Raw genomic sequence first — 22,188 nt, forward strand, 5'->3', positions numbered from 1 at the left:
AAAATACGCAGGACCTGATCCTTTCACGTTGTTTTGCAGAGGACGGCTAAGAAATGTGCAAAGATTTATAACGCAACTTTCAGAGCCATTGAATCTTTTGTTTTGCGATCGTCATAACCACGCACCCACAGTCGTTCTCTCTTGACCAGCGATTGGGAAGCGAACGACCCCAGAATTGCGTACGCCTAGCTGACAAAAATGAACTCTCGAAAGTTGCTCGTTTGTCAAGTTTGTCCAGCAAGAAACGAAGACTTCAGAAGCAACTCGAGATTGCATTAGTGGCGTTGCCGTCGAAATTTCCTTTAGCTCCGTTCCTATAAATTCTGAGCAGTCGGGTAGCTTAAAGGACTTTTTCAGTTGGTAGTGTAAGTGATCCTTGTTTATTATTATTCGAAATCGTCAGTGAAAGCCTTTGATTATTGATACTGCCCTTTAGAAGGTTGGGAACGGTAGTTTATTATAAACATTTGAGTAGGCACGTTTTTGGCCAATTTTAGTCCAGAGACCTGATCCTTTGACGTGTTTTCAACGTAGATGAACATGTTATAACAAATAGTTTATCGTTTTGATAGTTCAGTTCAAGCACGAAATAAGACTATATTTATATTTTCATAAAATGTTTGATTGTTCAATAGACGAATGAAAATTTAATGATTACATTGATAGTATGTGAGGCAATTATTCATTGAAATGAAATGGCCTCCGATTAAACGGTTTGACAAAAATACTTTCAATGAAAAACATACTGCAAACATCTTTTTAGTTTTTGCGGTGAGTAGAGATTGCAACTTACACTTGAATATATTGTAAAAGATACCCATTTTAATATACTGAACTCTCACAACGCTAATTAATTTAATGTTATTTTTCTTCTCAAATACCAACCTGTCCTGAGTTTCAAGTTACCGTAACACAGACCGCTGACAACCTCGTTCCCAGGGGGGAAGATGAGAGTCCCTGGAAACCAGGTTGGACCGCTGACGAAACAGACTTCGAGCTGGTCTCGATATGAAGTAACATATTCGCAAATACCAGTGAGAGCGTGAACTATTGACAGCCGCATATTGTTTCATCTTACACTTCATCACTTTCGTGGCAGTATTTTGTGAATAGTTTACATCAGATTGAGACTTACACTGCACAAATGAGTCTTTACTCTAGTTAGTCAGCGGTTTGGTTAACTCCAAACTGGGTTGTTATTTACATACATGATAATGATTTCAACACCAGATTTACAGCGTAGCCTGTCTGAATAATTTCTCCGAAAAAATGGTGAATTGTGAAAGATAACGAGATAAAAATGAGTTATTTCTACTAACAATCAGGAAGAATTACAATTGTTTTGTGTAATAAAACACTCTGTAAGAGCGCAAGAGTAACCAATGCAACCCTCTCCTTCGCAATTTACATATAAAAATACTCTGGAGTAAGAACGTTAGTTACACTATCTTTTTTTTTTCACGGTACCTAAACCAGCTTCTTATTTATAACTTAAATTTGTAGTATCTTTTGTTAACTCAAGAACTAAAATGATTTTTTAACTTATATGACTTTCACTGAAATTTATCCCAAGAAATATTACACACGTAAACCAATTTAATCAGTAACGGTGGTTGAAAAAGTCTATAGTTACTTGACATCTTGTGGCGGGAATCCAGGGCAATGCCCAGCCCCTTCTACAGCGGGCCGTCTTGTTTAGGTCCCTTTTCTAGGGACAAAAAAGCCATTAGTGAGGGTCCCCATGTAACCACCCCACCCTTGTTGGGACATTGGTAGGAACTTGCTGCAGCGTTTAGACGAAGGAAGATTACTACACTTGCACTTGAGAGAGAATCGATACACAGTCAGACTTCCGAAATGTACTTTGTAGATATCGTAGTCTGACTGACTGATAAATATTCCATCCTTGTTGGCTTGCTGTTTTTTCTTGAGGCATTCATTGACAGCGGAATCTCCAGCGTCGTATATTCCAAGCTGTTCATTCTTGTCCTCATCCACCACATTGTTAAATTTCCCTGTAAATGACGAAGCACATAAGTAGAAGCTTACTTTAACATGTAACGTAAAAACGAGAATGACCTGAAAAAGGACAAGCGACTCATTTAGTATGCAGGAAAGTTCAACGAGAAAGCCAAGCAAGGTAACATAAGGAGAAAGTAGAAAAATGCCATAAAACTTTGATTGTTACAATCACAAGGAACTTAGCAGAAAGTTGAATGAAATATATCGCAAACGAGGAGGCAGGTTAAGAGAGTTAATTCTTCATACATACTTTATTCCCAACGTAATCACTCAAGTTACATCAAAATCATTCTCGGTTTCGAAAATTTCTCTTGATTTAGCAAATCTTGCGATGCGTGTTTTGCTCACGTGGACTGCCAAAGTGGCTTTCCACGCGCTTTCATCCTTCACGAAAAATATTCACGCATCGCGCGTGGTAACACAAATCCGCGGAAGAACTGGATACCATGTCTAAAAATAACTTGTGAGAGATTACCTTGGGAATAATCAATTAGCTTCCCCTTCAACCGCTCTTGGCCAAACCAATGTACACTATTGATCGGAAACTCTTCCAAGCGGCAACAGTAAGGCGTGTATAGCTCTAAATTACCTTTGGGCAGGAGCCCATCACTAGGTGCGGGCAATCACCCCATATTCCTGCAACGGCGTTTTCACAGACCGATCTATTTTTAGTTTTAATTTACTGCGAATTCAGATCCCCGCAAGAACCTCAATGACCAATCACAAGCATGAACTTAAAGTGCACCCAACCCCAAAATTTTTTTTTCGCTAAAACGAATGTACTTGTTATTTGAAATAGTTCTGCGAAAACATTTTTGGATTCCGTGAAATCCTCGATTTTCTGTGCCCCGACGAAATCTCGAAAATAGCTCCAAAATACCGCCATTTTGTTTCACGACCGAGTTTGAGGAAAATGGGTCCAGCGGCTCTTGTGACGTCTACCCAGGAAGGTTCGATATCTCACGTCCTCTGATTTCCTTCAGGATTGTGCAATACACATTCGAAAAGTGCGCAGAAATGCCTTCCAGAGGTGCTATCGGCTGTTGCAGTAATATTCCAGATTTAAAGAAAGATATACTGTACAATTTACTGACGATGATCGGCTAATGGTACAATAAAGACGTAAACGACGGTTGATTTTGTCGAACCGAAACAAGCGAACTGAATCTGTGAGAACCATTAAAGAATTCTCACTGGAATTTGTTCCGCAGACTTTCGAACGCTATTTTCATAAATTTTCTGCTTAAAGCTAACCAGAAATTTTTAGAAATACTACCGAAAACCTATATCTTACAATCCCGCAGTATTTATAACATAACCGGCAAAGTTGTGTGATCCGATCATGATCAAGAAGCGTATTACCTGATATGTAAATAGGTCGCAACTGTACGCCGCTAACCAGCACTTATTTCTCTTTCGATTTAGATAAAAGTAGAAAATTAATCCTTTAGAATTACATCATAACAAAATTGTTAGACTCACAGAGTTTTTCGAAGGTTTGGAAATCAGCAGTGCGACAGAGATTCTGTGCAATAGCGTCGAAAATATGACCGCGGAACATTATCTGCGGACCGCTTAGGGAACACATCCTTTTCGCTTATCCGACGAATTTCACTGCAAACTTTGAGAACAATTTACATTGGTTATTTGGAGTTACGACTTAAAACGTGTGACAATGTGAAATCGGTAATTGTATGAAATGTTTCCTTGCACCTTGTTCTCGCAGCTTCAAAAATACAGGTCCAAACAGTGCGATTTTCAATCGATCGAAGCCAATGTTTTGGAGGTCATGAAGTCTCGAAAACTGCAACACGTACGTCGCTCTTATAAAGTAAAACACAAACTGGATTTAACAGAACAATCAAACCTTGACAAAATACATTCTCGCTAAGGACAAATGTAAACGGGCTATAAACACAAGTGGGAATCTTATGTTTAGTTGACGAAATTACCATCCAAAGCAGTTCTTGAGTTTTCTTTCCTGCTTTTCGTTTGCCTGCTCCTCCACTTCGTATCTAGCTTTCCATTCCTAATATACAAGCAGCTCGTCGGCAAAGAAGTCTTCCCCTTCGTTGCTTGAAATATTGTAAATTGCTCTCAAAGCTCTAAGCAGTGAGTTCACAGTCGTCGAACGTGCTCGATCGAAGTTTATTTTGGTGTCTTCCAAATCGAAACTTAACTCTGACTCCAGTGACGAAGCAAAATGATTCTGAGACAAAGCTTGGACGTTTTAGTCCCAAAATACATCGGAACGATTAGTTTTGTTTTCCATTTTCTCCAGCAAATACAGAGAGCTGACTGAGGCGCCGTTGTGTTTGGTTCCTGGGTAGACGTCATCAGGAACCGCCGCCCCAGACTCCCTAAAACGCGGTCGTGAAACACTTCAAGCGCGACTTTGAAAGGGCATAGAAAATCGAGGATTCAACCAAATTCAAAAATTTCTTCGCCCAAATGCTTCAAATAGAGCCTAGATTCGTTTTAGCGAAAAAAAAAAATTGGGGGGTTAGGTGCACTTTAATATTTATTTACCGGCAGATTAAAACGAAAAACCACCTGAGGACGCCATTTTTTCTTCACCGATGCGCGCTCATGCAGACCGGAACTCACTTATTTGGCGGGAAAAGAAGCCTTAAAATAGACCGGTGTGTAAAAATGCCGTGACATAGGCTTAGTATGGGAGTTGCACACTCTCTTAGTCATTGGCTCCTGGTTTGGGTTATACAATCTTCAGCAAACATTACCTGATTTGCTGAGGTTTCTGTAATTCTCAATACAAGCCTTATCCTCAGGCAGTATAACCCTAACTTTGGCTGGGTACTGCCAGTATGTAGTGAACACCACATCAATAGAGTCAGCAGGTCCTGTGTTGTTTTCTTCTCCTAGTGACATCACCACACTGCCTGTTGCCATCAGCCTCTGATATCCGCCATGGTCCGGTGCACCTACGTGTCTTCTTTCTCGTGAGTTCGCGCTGGAATTTTCGCTAGCGGCTTTTTCAGCACCGCTGCTGTTTGTATTTTTGTCAGAACCACTTGGTTGCTCCCCTGTAACCTCACGCTCTATATCCTGATAGTCCTCTGTGAGATAAAACAAATTGCTTATTAAAGTAGCTATAACTTTTTGTACTTTTATATCCTGTTTCAGATAAAGTAATTATTAACCAAGGGTGAGGTCTAGATACAGGAATATTGGTAAACAGGGATGGCGTGGTAGTAACAGCACTCGCCTCCCAGCAATATGGGTCGAGTTTCTTGCTAGTTCTCGCCTTGCTCTGAGGTTTTTTCTTCTTTTTTCAGACACTCCAGTTTTCCTCCCTCCCGAAAAACCAACATTTTAAAATTCCAGTTCGACCAGGATAGAGGACGTTCATGAAAACCAATTAAGGCTGATGTGGCTTCCTCTCTAAATATTGTAATTTTAAGATTTTGTAAGTTATGCAAAGGCCACTAGAAGGCATCTCTTTCAACCTTGCCTTATAATTTTTGGGTCACTTACCGCTGTATTTTCTATATGATGATGTAACGCTCGCTGTAAGCTGTATTAATAAAAGCTAATAAACGAGATGCCCCCTTCTGATGCTGTTTGTGCTTATTAGGATTAATTACAAAATATTTTATAATCGCTTCAGTGTGATTAGAATATAAAAACTTCATTGTGTCACCTGAATAATAAATTTCTTTTCCAGGGAAGCCAATATCATGATTTGTAACATAAAGCTTGCTGAAGCTCTTGGCATTGTAACGAAGCTTGCAAGTGTCAGCACGACTCTGCTCATGTACATTAGTCCCTTCAACAAACTCGAATCTTGTACCATCTCCTTCATGTCCAATACAGTCTGATATCCAGTAGATAAACAGATCATTACCAAGTCCCTGCATGCTGACGGACAATGGTGATGTATTGGCCATTGACGATGACTTGACAAAGGGTTTAACCAGTGGTTTGCCTGTTTTGCCATCAATCACTGTCACCTGTCAACCAAAATTGACAGGTAAACAAAAGATCATCTACAGCATAATTGCTACACTAGAATACGAGGAGCCTAAGAGTAACCCCTCTTTCCATTAGTCTATTAAGCGTGACTGTAAATAAAATATTGGCCTCGTGAAATCCTTGGGGCGAGAAGAGTGCTTCTGGCCCCTAGGATTTTGCGCAGCCATTTTTTTCCTTGCAGTTTTCATTCGCATCATGCAAGACAGACTAGCGAAGGATGCACTACTCGTCAAGTCAAGTCAGTTCAACTCAAGGCATCTTTATTTAGGCAGGGTAGCTCCATCAGCCATAGGCTAATTGTATCTGACAAGACTTGCAGTCTATTGAAGATACACTTGTAGCAGGCAGCCCAGGCACAAAGCCAAGCTTACCAGTGTACTCCTCTTCTTTGAGGTTCTCGCACTTGAGTGTTGAGTGCCACAGACATTTTTCTCACTTTGAGCTAAGATTTTGCACCTCAACTTGTGGGCAAGTCTACACATTTCCTTGTAACATTGAGGATCAATCATTTTTAAGTAAAACTCAGTTCACTGCCTAATTGAGGAATGGACATTATCACACTCATATGAGTACATGTTATCACTCTTTTCCCTAAGACTGTTGAATGAGAAGCGGGAAAAAGCAAAATTATTCCTTGCAAAAACTGGAGGTGAGACAAATGCACCTTGCTTCCAATTCACAGAGAAATGGAATGCAGTTCTGCTAATGGAAGCCAATTTTGGAATAAAATGACAATTCAGTAAGTTGAGGGTTAATAATCCTTGAAATTAAAGTCATGGTGGTATCACTTGTCTGTGGTGTAGTAGCAATGCATTCAAATTACTATGCATGTAAAAACAAACTCACATTTGAGTAGAAATAAACTGGAAATCCTGTTCCATAATTGTATCTGACAAGAAAGTCAGGTGTGTTGTCTTTATTGAAGAAACCTGCTGCTGGGACCCTGATGAGAAAAAACATAAGAAGAGCTTGTCAAAACCTACATTTGCGTACATTGTATGAGCCTCCACCATGTTAAAATACAGGGACAAAAAATAATTTAAACTACTGTAACTATTGCATTTAGTCAGCAATCTCTATGTCATGTGCATATACACAAAAAGGCTCAAACAAATATTCTTGTATGTTAACTTATGTAACTTACAATTCCAATAACATTTGAAGTTTTGACACCGTACATGTTGATCCTCATAGAAGTTTGGAAAACGAAGGACAGTACTTGACAATGCCATCAATTTTTGATGCCACAAGGCAAAAGCTAGCATTTGACTGAGTCTGTAGAATCAGATTTTGAATTTAATTTTTTTGATCATAACTGGAGTACTTACGAGTAAGATTCACTCGATGGGAAAACAAAATCCCAGAGTCTCTCATAAGTTTCTCCATCAAAAGCAATGATTGTTGTGTTATACATTGCCATAGTAATGTCGACAGTTCCATCTTTGTTCAAATCCACAAGAATGGGTGGATTCATTACTCCTACAACAACAACAACAAAATATTTAGTGACATATACAATGCTGCAGATAAAACAAAGGGTAAGGGGGAGGAGGGGGAAGCTTAGACCAAATAACATTCTGGGGGAGGTATAACTATATTCTGGAATATTTAGTACACAATAATTCTGACTCCCTTGCTGTAAGCTTACTCTAGCTCATACCTTTATAGTCATCTTTGTAAATGAGTTTGGAGTTCTCTATCAGACCATGAAATAAATCCATGAGAGAGACAACCCACAGTCCTCCTGGGTGTGTCTCTCCTCCAGTTCCAAAAAGCACAAGCTCTGTAGAATCCTTCTTCATGTATATGACAGGAGAAAAGTAAGTTTCCCTCTCATCCGGAGTGTTTGACCATCTTAGCACCTGTCCAGTTTTGCCAGAAAATATCAAAAGACGTCCAACCAGACGATGAGGGCTATTTGGTTCCCTAATTTAACAAAAATTTTAAAAAAGAATGGTGATAATGTTAATATTTAACAATTAGATTATAAGCTCGAGATTTCTATGAGGTGATCGGCCTCATGAACTATCACCTCATAGACAGGGCTTCTGATATTTTGTGCAGTTGCGGAGCCGCAACTTTCAAATCTGTGAAACCCCATGAAATTCACAAACACACAAAATAAAGCGAAATTCACTAGAAATCTTGTGTGTGCAAATGATCCACAAACTTTTAAACAATTTTCACATGATTCAAGTTTTGCACTCTGTAGATCAATTTTCTGAATGTTCCCTTGAAAACTGTTGGCAGCTCAATATTCTAAAACCTACTTTTGACCACAAGGTATAAACAAGGAAAAAATTACAGACAAGACTTACGCCAAAGGGTCTCCCCCATGTGTGACTAAAACTTCCATCACCCCATCACCATTAAGATCTCTGATAAACTGTGCTGTGTACAAATTCATGTTAGTATCCCTAGATTCCTGTGGTCCAAAATTCCAAATAAGCTGTCCTTTCTTGCCACTAACAGCTTGGAAGACTCCTGCCCTTCCTGAAATCAAGCAGTCTCGTACACCATCCACATCCAAATCACCGTTACAGTTTACTGAGTAGATTTCATGCATGGTATAATGCCTCCATATTTCTCTGCCAGTTTTACCATCAAGAGCCAAAAGCCCACCATAGCATGGATAAGTGCCATTAAAATATAGATCACAAGAGATTTTAGGTGCATTGTACCCATCAACGCCAGTTGAAAACCCTACCATGAGGTCATCAACACCATCTTCATTGACATCATTAAGTCGCACAGCCGTTTCGGTCATTAGTTTAGACATTGTTGTGTGCCACACCTTTGTAGCATAAAGTTCATCACAGGGAGCAAAATTGCTCTCATCATTGAAGGATGTCTGTTGGTTATCCAATAAAACTTTCTTGACAAAGTGAGTATTTGGATCATTTGTTTTTGAATCCACTGAATCAACTGCTCGCAGAATGAGAAGTACAAGGCCAGAGACACAAATAGAAAAGAATGCAAGCCAGACAAAGCAGACAAAACAGGCCCTGGTTGTACACCATGGCTTAGAGTGCGCTCTTCTTATTTTTGTGGTCCTGTTTGGTGCCATCAACGGTTTCTGAACATTTCTTGTAGGACTGTGCAATGCTTTGTTGTAGCTGTCGTCAATTTCATCATCCAGCTCATCAGAATCATCATCATCTTCACTTCCAAGATGAGAAAATTTGTTTGCTTCAGGTTTGTAGATATTACTCAATGACATCATAATGTTGATTCTTTAACTTACATTTGATCCTGAAAGTACAAATTCTAACAAGCTTTAGTCTGATCTAAATTTCCAAAGGGATTGGCACAGTCTTATTGTCTCAAATGTCTCAAGAATGATGGTGAAGTGCCTTAAAGCATCCCTATACTCTCAGAGTATTAAATTATACATATTTAATTAGTAACAGGGGGTATATGAATCTTTTTTGATTCGAAATTAGCAATTTTGGCACCTTATGGGGATAAAAATTTTCTAGAGAAGTCTTTCTTTTTGGATAGAAACCTTTGGCAGGGACTCTTATAGGATTGATAAAAAAGTGTACCCTAGCATTTTAAAATAATGTCAAAAAGAATCAGTCAAGGTACAAAGAAAGAGACTTGGTATTTCACCTTGCTCTGTCACGGTTGTTGAATAAAACACACAAGGGTCAACACTTTTTTGTCTATTATTTGACAGCTAAATAATTGTAAGTTACACGACACATCATGTAAATTACCATAACAGCTGGAGGACACGGAACAAACATGTATCAAAACTCAAATTTCGCGTTGGGTATCTTAATTCAGTATCTTTTACAAAATAAATTTTTACCCACTTATTTAGTTATGGATTTTTTTTCATATTACATCTGCCACAGTTCTAATTACAGCATAACTGTATTGCTGCTACAGAACAACCAATAAAATCTAAGTTAAATTCTCCACGTTGAAAATTTAATGTAAAATGGAATGTCGATAACCATTGAAAACCTAAGTTACCTACTGGTGGCCTTGCGATCACATCATTCAAGAAATAAATGCACTTTAAACTTTTTTTCATTCTTCTGCATGATACGGCAAATAGTTGTTTCAAAATTCTATTATTTGTTTTATTAACTTAAACCACAAGAATAAAGCGTGGTCTTTGTTGCCCAAATAGTAAAGACTTAAGAACGTAAGCCTTTTAAGTAAGGAAACTGAGGTGAGCTTAAAAATTTGAGTGACTCGTTCATTATTAACAACGCAATCTATTCTGAATCATGCCGAAAATATCACTGATAGATACCTGCAGTTACGGGAATTCACGTTGAATACTCTTGATTAGCGGTCATCAACTGTAATGGTCAAGTATTGGCGGAAGAAACCTAAATATATTCATTCTTCGAACGGTCTTGACTAGGAATGGCAGCTGTTCAGCTTACACGGAAGCAAGCAAGAAACTTGGTGGGGTGAGATGGGCGAAACTTCTGTCGCGTACTTCTCCCATCTCACCCTACCCATAGATAAATATTTCAACGTCCTTTGGAAGACTGGGGCTCAATAGCCCTTTTCACAGTTCCCGGCGCCATCTTGGAATAGCAACCGCGCAAACACCACATCGAGGCTAACGTTGAGTCGTATGTTGCATTTGGTGTAATTTGTACAGGAAACGACGCCTTTCTTCGCTTTTATTCGCTTTCGTTCGCGTGTGTTCGAAGTTTTTTGGATAATGAACAACGGAAATAATAACCTAGATACTCCTCCGTCGACTTCGAAGAAGAAAAGAGGAAAACATTGCGCTGTGTTTGGCTGCAACAACAGTTATTATGATGACAGAGGCCTATTCGCAGGTCATCATTTCTTCCAGTTTCCAACTGACCCCAAGCGCAGAAATCGATGGTGCAACCTTATAAAGAGGCAGCATGGAAAGGACGGGTTTAAGGTGACTGGTGCGACTGTAGTTTGCTCAGAACATTTTCGACAAGAAGACATTTTACGAAAACTGGGAGGCCGCTGTTACTTAAAGACAGGTTTGTAATAAAATACATGCAAGCCCATAACAAAATATCATATTTCATTACTCCTACATTTGGCTTAATTTTTTCATTCGTACTTGTCTTTGCAAAGTTTAATTTGACGAGAAGACTGTAAAGCTTTTGAATAATGATGTTTACTGTTCACATGAAAGATCCTGAAATATTATAGTTTTAAAGTTACAGTATTGTATAGCAGTGAATATAAACTGGGCTGTTTGTTGTACCTTCAATGTATGAATGTGTTCTGTAAATAAACTGAAGCCAATTATTATAGTTGATATTATTCATAATTGAAATTATCCTTTCACTGAGTTCATCGGCACTGTATCATTTATATTGCCATTATTTTTACAGGTTTTTATTTTTGATGATAACCTTCATTTTTATTTTAAGGTGCCGAGCCATCCCAGTTTGAATGGACTTCAAAGAAAACTTCACGAAAAGCTCCTGCTAAACGAATGCAAAGCAGAACTGTTTCTACAGAGGAAATGGATGTGTCAGATTCCATGGAAGGGTCACTCAATATGCATGTACCACTTGAAACAGTTTCAGCTGCCACTGAACAAGGTTCAACCTCATGTACAGATAATCTGGAATCAGCAGGATCTCCTGATGTTGATATTATTACAGAGCTGCAACAGAAGATTACATTATTGGAACTAAAGCTAGGTGATTGTGAAGAAGAGTTGACCAAAGTGAAAAATGAAAATGAGCTTTTGCTAGGGCGGCAATTTTCCCTAGACAAAATAAAGGATGATGATTCAGCGATTTTATTTTACACTGGCTTTCCATCATATCAGGCACTGATCAATTTCTATAAGTTTATTGAGCCAAAACTGGGGAAGATGCAGTACTGGAAAGGAGAGCAGTTTGTGAAAGAGAGTCAGCCTTATCAAGAAGATGAAAATCGGAAAAAGCCTGGACCCTCCAGGAAATTAACATTTCTCGATGAATTTCTGTTGGTATTAATGCGACTGAAGGCTGGCCTATTTGTTCAGGATCTGGCTGACAGATTTGGTATAAGCATCAGCCTTGTTTCAAGGATTTGCATTACCTGGATAAATCTGTTGTACTTTGAGCTTCAGAGTATTTTCCCTTTCCCTACCCAAGAGTTGGTACGCAAAAACATGCCAGCAGAGTTTGCAGAATTTTCTACAACCAGAATCATTTTGGACTGTACCGAGATTTTTATTCAGCGGCCGTCTGCAATGATCGCACAGTCTGAAACTTGGTCCGATTATAAACACCATAATACTTGGAAGCTTCTTGTTGGAGTTACGCCAAATGGCCAAGTCACGTTTCTTTCTGACCTCTGGGGTGGACGTGTATCCGATAAACAAATTACCCGCGAAAGTGGAGTGCTTGATTTATTAGATAGTGGTGACAATGTTATGGTTGACCGTGGTTTTGACATAAAGGACATTGTGCCTGATGGTGTCACCGTCAATATGCCACCATTTTTAGGAGGACGGGATCAAATGACTGCAGCTGAGACAGAAGAAACTATGAACATTGCCTCTGTGCGAATACATGTGGAGCAGGCAATTGGTAGAATTAAAACTTATCATATTTTAGACGGTAACCTCCCAAACACATTAAGCCCATATGCAACACAGATTGCAACAGTATGTGGGCTGTTAACAAACTTTCTTCCTCCTTTACTACAACCTGCCAAACCAAATTCCTAGTTTGTATTGTGACTATCCAGATTGAAGAATTTTGTTATAGCTTTGGCTAATAATGGTAATTGTCTATGTGAAGTCCAGTTTTGTCTGTAATCATACAGACAGTAGCATAGCAAAAGTCTGATTAACTTTGTTTAAATCACAGGTATCAGTATGATTACAGACAGAATTGGCTTACACAAAGTCCTTTTACCATTATTAATCAAAGCAGAATTTAAGAAGGATGGTAAGCATCAATTCAATGTTGTGGCAGTGTACAGTGGATGAATAGAAGGTTAATATTTATTTGAACACACTGCCAAATCATCACCTAATAACAAATTACAACATGTAGTTCTTACTTAATAATAATAATAATAATAATAATAATAATAATAATAATAATAATAATCATCTAATTGTAATATAATCTAATTGTCTAAAATTTAATAGTAGTTCCAAGAAAAACATCAGCACCCCCACCCCTCTTGAAATGTTAATTATGCTTCATACATTTCTTTCTTTTTTGTCTTTGTAACCCCCCCCCCCCCCCTGCCCTTCTTGCCCAGGTACATGTACTCCTTGGGAGAATGTATAGGGAGTGAGTATTAATAAATGGGTGTATTCATGCAGAAAAGCCAAAAAAATCAATAATTATTATAACCTGATGTCACCCACCATGGGAAATTCAAAATAATCCTACTTTCAACTTAATTCAACTGTATTCTGTGAAAATACAGATAGAGAATAACAGAGAGACTGTGCAAGTGCAAATTCATCCCTGCACTGCCATGTATTTACATCATAAGTGAATTTTTGGGTAACATTGACTTTTCATTTTAACATAAATGAAATAGTAATGATGGTAGTAATAAATTAATAAATTTACTGCCCAGTAATACATCAAACTTTAGCTTATGCTTGTCTCTGAAATTTCATTTTCAAGCCAGCCCTTGTGCAGTGATATTGGCCATAGGCCAGCCAGCCACCATGCAGGTAGAGAATCTTTCCCCGTTGTACTCGTTTGGTAAGAAGCTCAGGGTAAAGTGCCCTTCTGTAGAAGAAGTCAATCTTGGGCAGAAAGTCACTGGACCAAGTATTGGCTAAGCAGATCTTCTCCAGAAAGAGTGGCCTGTCCTCTCCAAAGTACACTGTGAGAATAATACCTTTCAGATCCAAGTTGGAACAGTAGAGCTGCCCTTGAATTTGATTATAGTAGTCATGATTTCTTTTAAGCCTTACAGTTCCATCAGAAAGTTTCTCCAGAAAAAAGGTTTTATTTTTGCATGCCTCTTCAATAGTCATGCCAGCTTTGCTTAAGGGGGATTAAATTTCCATTCCCCATTTTTCCTGTGTGTGCGTGAAGGTGACAATTCTGTCTATGCTGGCTCCTAGGTATGGTTTGTCCTTAGACACCAGTAGCCCAACTTCCTCCACTGTGACATCAATCCCGGCTGTTCGCATTTCCCTAATATATAAGTTCACTGCCTTTGGTTCACTTTCAATGCCATATTGAACAGCATCTGTTGTGAAGTTTGAATAGAGAATTGATTTTACTTTATTTGAGGGTTCCACTTTAGTCTTGGCAGCTTTTCCAAAATTTGAGGCTGTCAAGAGAGTTTTCCTTTTTTCAAACCAAAGATTGTTTTGGTTTTGTCCACGTGTCAATCTTTCTGTTTCCTGGATCTCTTCCTGGGTGATAGTTAAGTTAGAGATGTGTTCATCGACCATAGATTTAAAGTGCTTGGTAGCTATATCATAACTATCTGTAAAGGGCACACCCTCTGGCTCCTCCTCTTGCTCTTCGGGGTCAGACGCCTCTAGACAGTTTGACTTGATGTCGTGAAACAAGAAGAATGAGCTAGCAGGGAGACAATTCTGAAGACTTTCACTGAAGGTTTTGAAACTCTCTTCCTCTATTGTTCGCTGATTTGGCGCTCTTGGGTCAAATTTTATGATCTTGGGTTGCAGACGAATGTTTTTCTTGCCGAATCGTATCTTTCTAATCAAGACCTGGTCTAGTGGCTTTGCTGCGACACTTTGGTTGCGTGGCACAACCCATACAGACAGCCGTGACGTGCACGACAATGGTTCAGCGTGTTTTTGCAATCCTCTCCTTGTGAAGTCTTCGATAGCAAACAGTACGCCTCCTACGTGGTTGCATTTGCCTTTGCCGAGTCTGCCAAGTCCAGCCGGACACGTGCACGCTGCTCGCAAAATGTCACACTGAGGTGAGAACTCCACTAAAACTCTATACGAATTCTTCTTCATTGAAGGAAGAACGCTGGCCTTAACATAGGTCTTGCCTTGATAAGCTTTGCTTTCCAGCCGTTTTACGTTGCCTTCGAAGAAAAATTGGTAACTTTTCAGCTTCTTGTAGTTTGTGCCTTTTAGCACAATGTGGCGGTACTTGCGTGTAGACACGACAAGGTAATCGTACAGCTGAATAAAGTTCAGTTCTGGAAGCTGACGCAAGTCAGTAGACCATCCAAGAGCGGAGATTTGTTTTAGGATTTCGTCGTATTTGAAGTCGCCAGTGATTTCCACACTTTCCTGGGCGTTATCAGCCGGCGTTGTTACGTTCCGCATAAGCAAAGCGTACACTTTCAGCACCAAGTCCGCCTTTATTCCGCCGGCTCTTTCCGAATTACTCTTCAAAATATCCCTCAGATCTTTCACTGAGAGTTTCTGTATATCTTCAAGGGTCGTAATTTCCTTGTCTTTGTACTTTATGACCATTTTGATCGAAGAAAATAGCTACAGAGAGGAACGCGCGAGCAAAACAGCTGTGATTTCTCTTTGTTTGTGTTTCCCGGGTCAACGTTAGCCTCGATGTGGTGTTTGCGCGGTTGCTATTCCAAGATGGCGCCGGGAACTGTAAAAAGGGCTATTTATCAAAAAACATGGCGGCTGAAATGGCGGCTAAGAATATATGCTTTTCGTCCCTGCCTGTTATTGATTTGGTGAATATTTTCTCCTTCTTGGATAGAGAAGACCTGGCAAGGTGCTGCCAGGTTTGCAGTCGGTTCAATCAAGTTGCCTTTTGCCTTCCTGCTTGGAAAACGTGGTGTAAAGAAGTTTGGCTAGTGGAGGAATGTCCGCCGGGAAAGAACTGGAAACAGTTGTTCTCCGAGTGGAAAGCGAACTGGGGGCGATACGAATCGTGTTATGCTTCCATTAAAAGGGCTTGGAACTTCATTGAAGAATTTACAAAGCTTCACTGCCCCCATATCTACGATACTTTGAACGAAGGATTAACAGAGGAGGAGATTACTGAAACCGAATCAAAGAAGCTTACTGGTGAGACATTTTAATTACGTAAGCGCATAAAGTGCAAGTGAAATCAACGCGGTGTTAAAACCATTCCTGCACTGCCAAGTCCCACGATCAGAATATAATATCTCCTTACTGTTTGTCATACATTTCCTATAAGCCCCTTAGGGAGAATTGGGTCTTTATTGACATGATCAGATCCTCGATTTCACGATCCAATCAACCCCACTCCCAGGTTTCTTAACTGTATTAAAAAGCACCAATCCTTTCAAGTCTCCTGAGAAGAGAATTTAAATTAGTGAGTAATTCTATCCTTCTAAACTTAATGTTTCAACTTGCTGTGAAACTAACAATGAGTTGTAACAAAAGGCCAACACAAAAGCATTAAGCTTATATATAACTACTTCAACAGGTTGTAGACTTCCAACTGATCTCAGATGTTCAATACGTATCCATAATGGACAGCAACTCGTCAGTGCAGGACTCTTTGGCTCCATGTCAATATCCAATCACCATCAAAGTGAGTCTCTTCTGGAACTCCATGTTGCTGCAAATGGTCTTCAGCGAAGGGACGGACTACGGAATTGCATTCCCATTTCCTTCTGTTTGAATACTGGAAATGGACAATTCATGGCATTGACGAATGAAGAGGGACATAATCCAGGAGAAATCTTTTGGCCAAGTCCTGATCGCAGTTATGGAAATTATGATGTCTGTCCAATGAGAATGCATCATTTCCTGGGTGGGACCAATTTTGCTTCGTGGCTCTGTAAATATGCGGATCAGTTGTCTGGGAACTGCTACCCAGTAATTGACAGGGAAATTTACAAGTTCCTGTTTTCTGGCTCCATGACTACCAGGGGCATCACAGTTAAAACAACTACTGCATTTCTGCCAGAACTAAGCAGTGTGAAACCACCTTTGTTCTTCTTCACTTATCGCATATCAATTTCTATGGATGCAGAAGGCTCCTTGGTAGGTGATATCTGTTAAATATGTAGTTTTCTTTCATTGTACCACCGCAGCCACTACCTCTAACTGGTTTCATTTCCAGGCATGTTATTTCCAGGCATGTTATTTCAAAGTACCTTTAATTTGCATAAAAAGGAAAACTGGGTCACCTGAATTTTTTTTTTTGTTCTTGATTGTCTTTCCTCCTAGCCTTTTGAAATCTCTTCAGTGTAGCAAAATGAGAAGTTTTCATCTGCTCCAGCAGTTTTTAAAAGGGGTAAAAAACGAGTGATGCACAGAAATCCTGAAAATACCTTATGTGATATTTCTACATGTGTAGCTGTTAAGCTCAAATTTTGCAAATTTGAATGAATGCCTGACATACTTGTGGCATCAAGCCAGGCATTAATCACAGCAACAGTCAACTTTTGAATCAAATTGTGGTTTGAGTAAGAAAGTATTCATTTCATTTTTCAAGAGAAGAAAAATTGATTTGAAGAATGGAATTAAGTTATTGAACACATTATAAGTGTTGAAACCAGAAGGTAAACCAACCACCATTAGTCACAGTGGTTATTCTCTCTACGCATGTTCAGAAACTGTTATTGTACTTGAAATTATGCATGCACACAATCAAACCAGCACAAGCATTTTCTGGCTCCAGTTTTCGATTTTGCTCAGAGCATCATGCATTCGGTTACCGCTGACCAAACAGCTGTGGGTTCTGGGGACAAGATTGTTGTAACTGGAAGTACTGTACTTTATACTGGTAGTTTTGACTGCAAAAAAATTGCACTTCATCATGGATTTAGGAACCATGATTCTATGTTTCAGATGAACAAATGCCGGCTGACAACACGTCACTGGTACATCACGGATGAAAACGGAGTTAATGAAGAGGTACATGGTGATGGTGTGGTTGGTGAATTTCCAGTGATGACCCCAGGGGCCCTCCATGAGTACATCAGTTGCACAACATTTTCTACACCTACTGGAACCATGAAGGGACATTATGAATTTCAGTACCTCAACAAAAAGGGCAGCTTTCATGTGGAGATACCACCAATGAATTTCAAGAGCCTTCCTTTTGTAATTGCAGAAAAGAGGTTGTCAAACTTGAGTGAGGGCAAGTTTGAGGAAGAATGCAGCAGTTCTGGCTCTGATTAAGGAGTGAATGATTGTGTAAATATCAATGTATGAAACATAAAATTTAGCATAATGAACCTGCTAATACATGTAGATGTTAGGAGAGTTTTCAATTGAGTGTTGTCAAACCAAAACAAAATCAGTTACTTACCAGTTAAACAACTCAGCCAATCTCAAACCATAGTAAAACCAAAACCAAATCCAAAGTAATTGCCTTTCACTTAATTACTTTCCACACTCAATTGGAAACTGCTCTAGGTCAGTTTTTTTGTAAATATTTATTTATAACATGTGGTTGATTTAAAGGGCTAGGTAACAGCATTTTAGGTAATTCTGGTTATGTTTGTCAACTATGAGTTTAAAAACTTCAAATTGGCTTAACAGCAGTCTTTCATTGGCAAAATCCCCTCCATACATCAAATAGGGGTGATTTCTGAACATGAAAACATTAACACTTTTATGCAATTTGACTTGAAAATGTTGAGCAGATGTTTTTCCAAGTTTACCAAGGCTAATGCAATCTGTTTTAATAATTAGTCTTCATTTTGTCCAGTTCATGTCCCTTTTTGGCTTTTGAGTTCTTCTGTGGTTTGAGCCGTTGTGATTTTCACTTATTACTAATTCTATGACCAGTTGGTAAGAACTGAAATTCCCTAAAAATGAGTGACAGAGCCTCAAGATTTTCATAATTTTTGGCAGAATGTTTATGGTGTTGTCTTATGTTTTAATACTTATCCCATCATGGCAGATGTATCTGGTACTGCACTTTTCTGAATATTAATTACTATAATCCATCAAATATTTTTGCTTGTGCGTGATTGGTCTAAACAAGTCACATGACCAAATATTTCCCAGCTAAAATTAGGGAATTCCCCAATTTTTAAAACCACACATGTTGCAAAAAATATATAAAGGATAATAGACATAATAGTCTGCATTTGGCACAAGAATATGCTCGGATATTTGTCCTTGGATACTATCTGTTCCTCAAAGCTGTGCTCTCGGAAACCTGTTCACTCCTCAGAACAGATAATGTCCACGGACAAACATCCGAGCATATTTACGTGCCAAATGGAGGCTATTGGTTATTAATTAGCCTATGTTAGGATAATGTGTAACCATAAAATTATACTGAAATAAACATTCCACAATTATAATTATTTGGTTCTCAAAACAAATTAATTTTTGGCTCAAATGTTTCACTATTGGAACAAGTCGATTTTCCTAGAATTGCCATTTTCCGGACCAGTGTTTGCCACCTGGCAGACTCTGTGGCTAATTGGCATATTTATAAAGGAAAAACCTTCATGGCAGCTATTCTGAATAGGGTCTATCAACTAGCATCCCATCCAGGGGTGAGAAGAAATATTCCTAGTTGCTTCGTAACACAGGAAAACAGAGAAAGCTATAAACTGACTTTACCCTTAAGCTCAACATTCACCTTATGTTATCTCAGCAAGTGATAAAATCTCAAAAGAAATAGTAGAGCATTTAAGGAGAAAGTTATTTCTCATGTACAATATACCACTCTCGTTATCATTCTTCGTTATGGTGACAACTGGACAATGAAGTTCTATACAAATATATATATTTTGCTATTACGGACAGGCCATTGTTTTTTTGAAGGGGGGTGGGGGGCAATTCTCTGGGGCATGAATTTTCCTCCCACCTTTAGGTTGTCCATGAATTTTTTTGGTGGGCAATAGGTTGTGCAATAGTTTTTTAAAAAACGGAAAGTAAAACACAGGCCAGGATAGTAGAAAGCACTTGCTCCAGTCTTCTTCTCCCTGGCTCCCCTTGCACATTTGTTTTCAGCAGTTTTTGCTGTGCAGGAACCTGGGCCACACTAAAAAGTATTCATTGCACAGGCCTCAAAATCCACACAAAATTGATCATTTTTCAGTTCGATCAGACACTGAGGCATTCATGCAAATGATACAATTTTTATTGTAAACAAAGATTCCCCTTTGGGAGTGTTATGCTCATTGGAGGATCCACATTTTTCTCCGGCCAGTTTAATTCACCTCCCAGTAAGAAACAAGGAGACCAGACAAAAGATCGAGACCACGAGTTGTCTACACTTTCTCAGACTTTATTGACACCATAACAAAATCAGTTATTTGACAATTTAACCCACTTGATTACTTCACACCCTTAAGAAACTTTTAAAGTAAAACCTTAATCTAATATCCAAATGTAGAAAATAACTAACCCTGACTGACACTATTGCTAAGCATACGGAATAACTACAAGTACATTACTCTAAATTACTGGTTAACAGTGGGTTTGCTTAAAATTAGGACATTTGGAACTTCGTATTCCTATAACCACGGTTTTGTGATAATTTATTTTTTGGTGCCATATAAAGTCGTCATATATTTAACCTCCATGACAAGTTGTCAATACACAATGAATCAAAAACTCCTCAAAACTCAAGTCCACAAGTCCTCAAAAACTTGCATGGGGTTAAACTACTTTGAAATGTTTGGTTTCTCTATAATCCATGTTGACAATTAAGCATGAAACCAAATGAGTGTATCTTTTTTAAACTTTTCCTACAAAGTAATCTCTCACCCAGATCAAGTATTAGCAACATCCATAATGCTCACCAAAGAACGATTGTCTGGTTTTTCTCATTTACAAAGAACAGTTAAGAAACCGTTCTTCCAGCATTTGCTTCAGAAGTGATTTGGGTGAAAGATTACTTGACATTCTTATCTTGTAAATCATTGCTCATTGAACAGTGTGACAAACTAATATTGGTGAAATAATGTTGAACTGGAAAATATATGGGCAGCCTCATCACTAGACACAAAACAAAAGCAATAATTTCACAGATCAACATTGTTCCTGCCTGATACTAATGCTTTGCCCAAAGAGAAGTCACACTGTTCTGCGAGCACTAAACTGAAAAATACTATCCCAGCTGAAGGGTCACTAAGCTGAAACAACAATAAAACCAATGAACACATAAACAAACACAGACTGAAGTAATTTCAATATTACTGAAAAAGAATAAGACACTTTTAAGCACAAATTATGTGCAAAATATGAAACACATGCAAGACCACTTGATTAACCTTTGCAAAATAATCTGTGAATTAGTAACATACATGTCTCACTTGTGAGATGCTGAAGATCTTTTCAAGAAATAAAGTTTTTCCTCAAAAATATTCAAGCACAACACCAGCCCTTTTGAGGATAAAGCTTAGCCAACAAGACTTTAGGACAAAGGTCATAACGACAAATACATCACTTGCAATAGGTCTACAAGTGCCTAACAGACTAAACTATGTAACACGTTACTTTAAACACATTTGAATTGAAATACATTAGGTGCTGACTACATGATCACTTCAGTAAGGCAGATTTCCAACAAAGCTAGATCGAAAGAGTTGTTGACAAAAATTAATAACCCATCAGTAAAAGCTGCAGCTTGGAAATGCACCCTACAAAAATGTTGTGTGAGCTAGCACCTTGGAGCACAAACACTGTTCTCCTTACGCTCTCGGTGAGTAACACCTACAAGCACGCCTGATGACAAAATAATCCATGTAAAATGGAACTACAATTCTAACATTCTAGTACAATGCAGATGTTATTTGCATTAACTTGATGATATAAGTACTACTGTCAGAACAAAATAAATTCATTTCTTAGATGTAGATGAAATGAAACAGATTACACTATGCTTATTGATTACAGGGATGCAAGAAACTGCATTTAGTTCTACTTGCTCACATAGGAGAGAGGATACAACAAAACAGACCTTCAAGCTCAAACAGTAAACTAACTCTTGTACAAACCCATGCTAGAATGGTGTATTTGTGTAATACAGTGACAAGTGAATAACAACACAAATACACACAACGATTGTCACAAACAATTCTAAGTTTCGTGTTTAGAGCTTCAAGGTCTTAGTCTGTTATGCAGAATGCATCAAATGCAAGTGCCTCCCCTCCAGAATAATCTGTTTGGACTTTTTAAGAAGTCCTGTGTGCTGATGATTAAGGTCTTGTCAGAAATTACTGACAAGCTTCATCTACTTACTATAACCTCAGTCACACTTGATCATTGGTAATCCTGACTCTAGACCTACTTAAATGTCAGGGTTATCTTTTTTCCAGAAATACAAAAAACTA

General features: G+C 38.6%; 5 protein-coding genes and 1 pseudogene across 8 annotated transcripts in view; 4 read left to right on the forward strand and 2 right to left on the reverse strand.

Moving 5' to 3' along the window:
• The window catches only part of LOC145491809 (SID1 transmembrane family member 1-like), a 21,497-nt gene extending 20,836 nt beyond the window's left edge, over window positions 1–661 (forward strand). The window contains exon 27 of the mRNA XM_081471076.1: window positions 1–661. This exon is cut by the window's left edge and continues 792 nt beyond it. The gene's annotated coding sequence lies outside the window, so the exon portion shown is untranslated.
• Window positions 662–703: 42 nt separating this feature from the next.
• Window positions 704–10,446, reverse strand: LOC145491810 (uncharacterized). 4 transcript variants are annotated; one of them, XM_081471079.1, is made up of 8 exons: window positions 10,293–10,439; window positions 8,334–9,267; window positions 7,676–7,941; window positions 7,344–7,494; window positions 6,862–6,958; window positions 5,684–5,993; window positions 4,764–5,099; window positions 704–2,015 (listed from the first exon to the last, which is right to left on the reverse strand). In XM_081471079.1, exons 2-8 carry the CDS (start codon window positions 9,236–9,238, stop codon window positions 1,696–1,698), a joined length of 2,385 nt encoding a protein of 794 aa, XP_081327205.1. In that variant the 5' UTR covers window positions 9,239–9,267; window positions 10,293–10,439; the 3' UTR covers window positions 704–1,695. The 4 variants fall into 4 exon arrangements, 3 of the variants coding, with proteins under 3 accessions (XP_081327205.1, XP_081327204.1, XP_081327203.1); XM_081471078.1 differs by having other exon boundaries at window positions 10,283–10,439; XM_081471077.1 differs by having other exon boundaries at window positions 8,334–10,439.
• Window positions 10,447–10,540: 94 nt separating this feature from the next.
• LOC145492801 (uncharacterized) lies at window positions 10,541–12,090 on the forward strand. The gene is given in 3 exon segments (XM_081472183.1): window positions 10,541–11,006; window positions 11,406–11,995; window positions 11,998–12,090. Coding segments are annotated over 3 exon segments (984 nt in total). The 5' UTR covers window positions 10,541–10,705.
• Window positions 12,091–12,139: 49 nt separating this feature from the next.
• On the forward strand, window positions 12,140–12,700 carry LOC145492802 (uncharacterized). Its single transcript, XM_081472184.1, has one exon. The coding sequence runs from the start codon at window positions 12,140–12,142 to the stop codon at window positions 12,698–12,700; it is 561 nt and encodes a 186-aa protein (XP_081328310.1).
• Window positions 12,701–13,341: 641 nt separating this feature from the next.
• On the reverse strand, window positions 13,342–15,562 carry LOC145491811 (uncharacterized; annotated as a pseudogene).
• A 9-nt stretch (window positions 15,563–15,571) lies between these two features.
• Window positions 15,572–20,267, forward strand: LOC145491814 (F-box only protein 3-like). The gene is made up of 3 exons (XM_081471086.1): window positions 15,572–15,976; window positions 16,362–16,924; window positions 17,735–20,267. Exons 1-3 carry the CDS (start codon window positions 15,580–15,582, stop codon window positions 18,065–18,067), a joined length of 1,293 nt encoding a protein of 430 aa, XP_081327212.1. The 5' UTR covers window positions 15,572–15,579; the 3' UTR covers window positions 18,068–20,267.
• Window positions 20,268–22,188: the final 1,921 nt, after the last annotated feature.

This window comes from Orbicella franksi, chromosome 7 (assembly GCF_964199315.1).
Source record: "Orbicella franksi chromosome 7, jaOrbFran1.1, whole genome shotgun sequence".
In the NCBI taxonomy this organism is placed as follows: domain Eukaryota; kingdom Metazoa; phylum Cnidaria; class Anthozoa; order Scleractinia; family Merulinidae; genus Orbicella; species Orbicella franksi.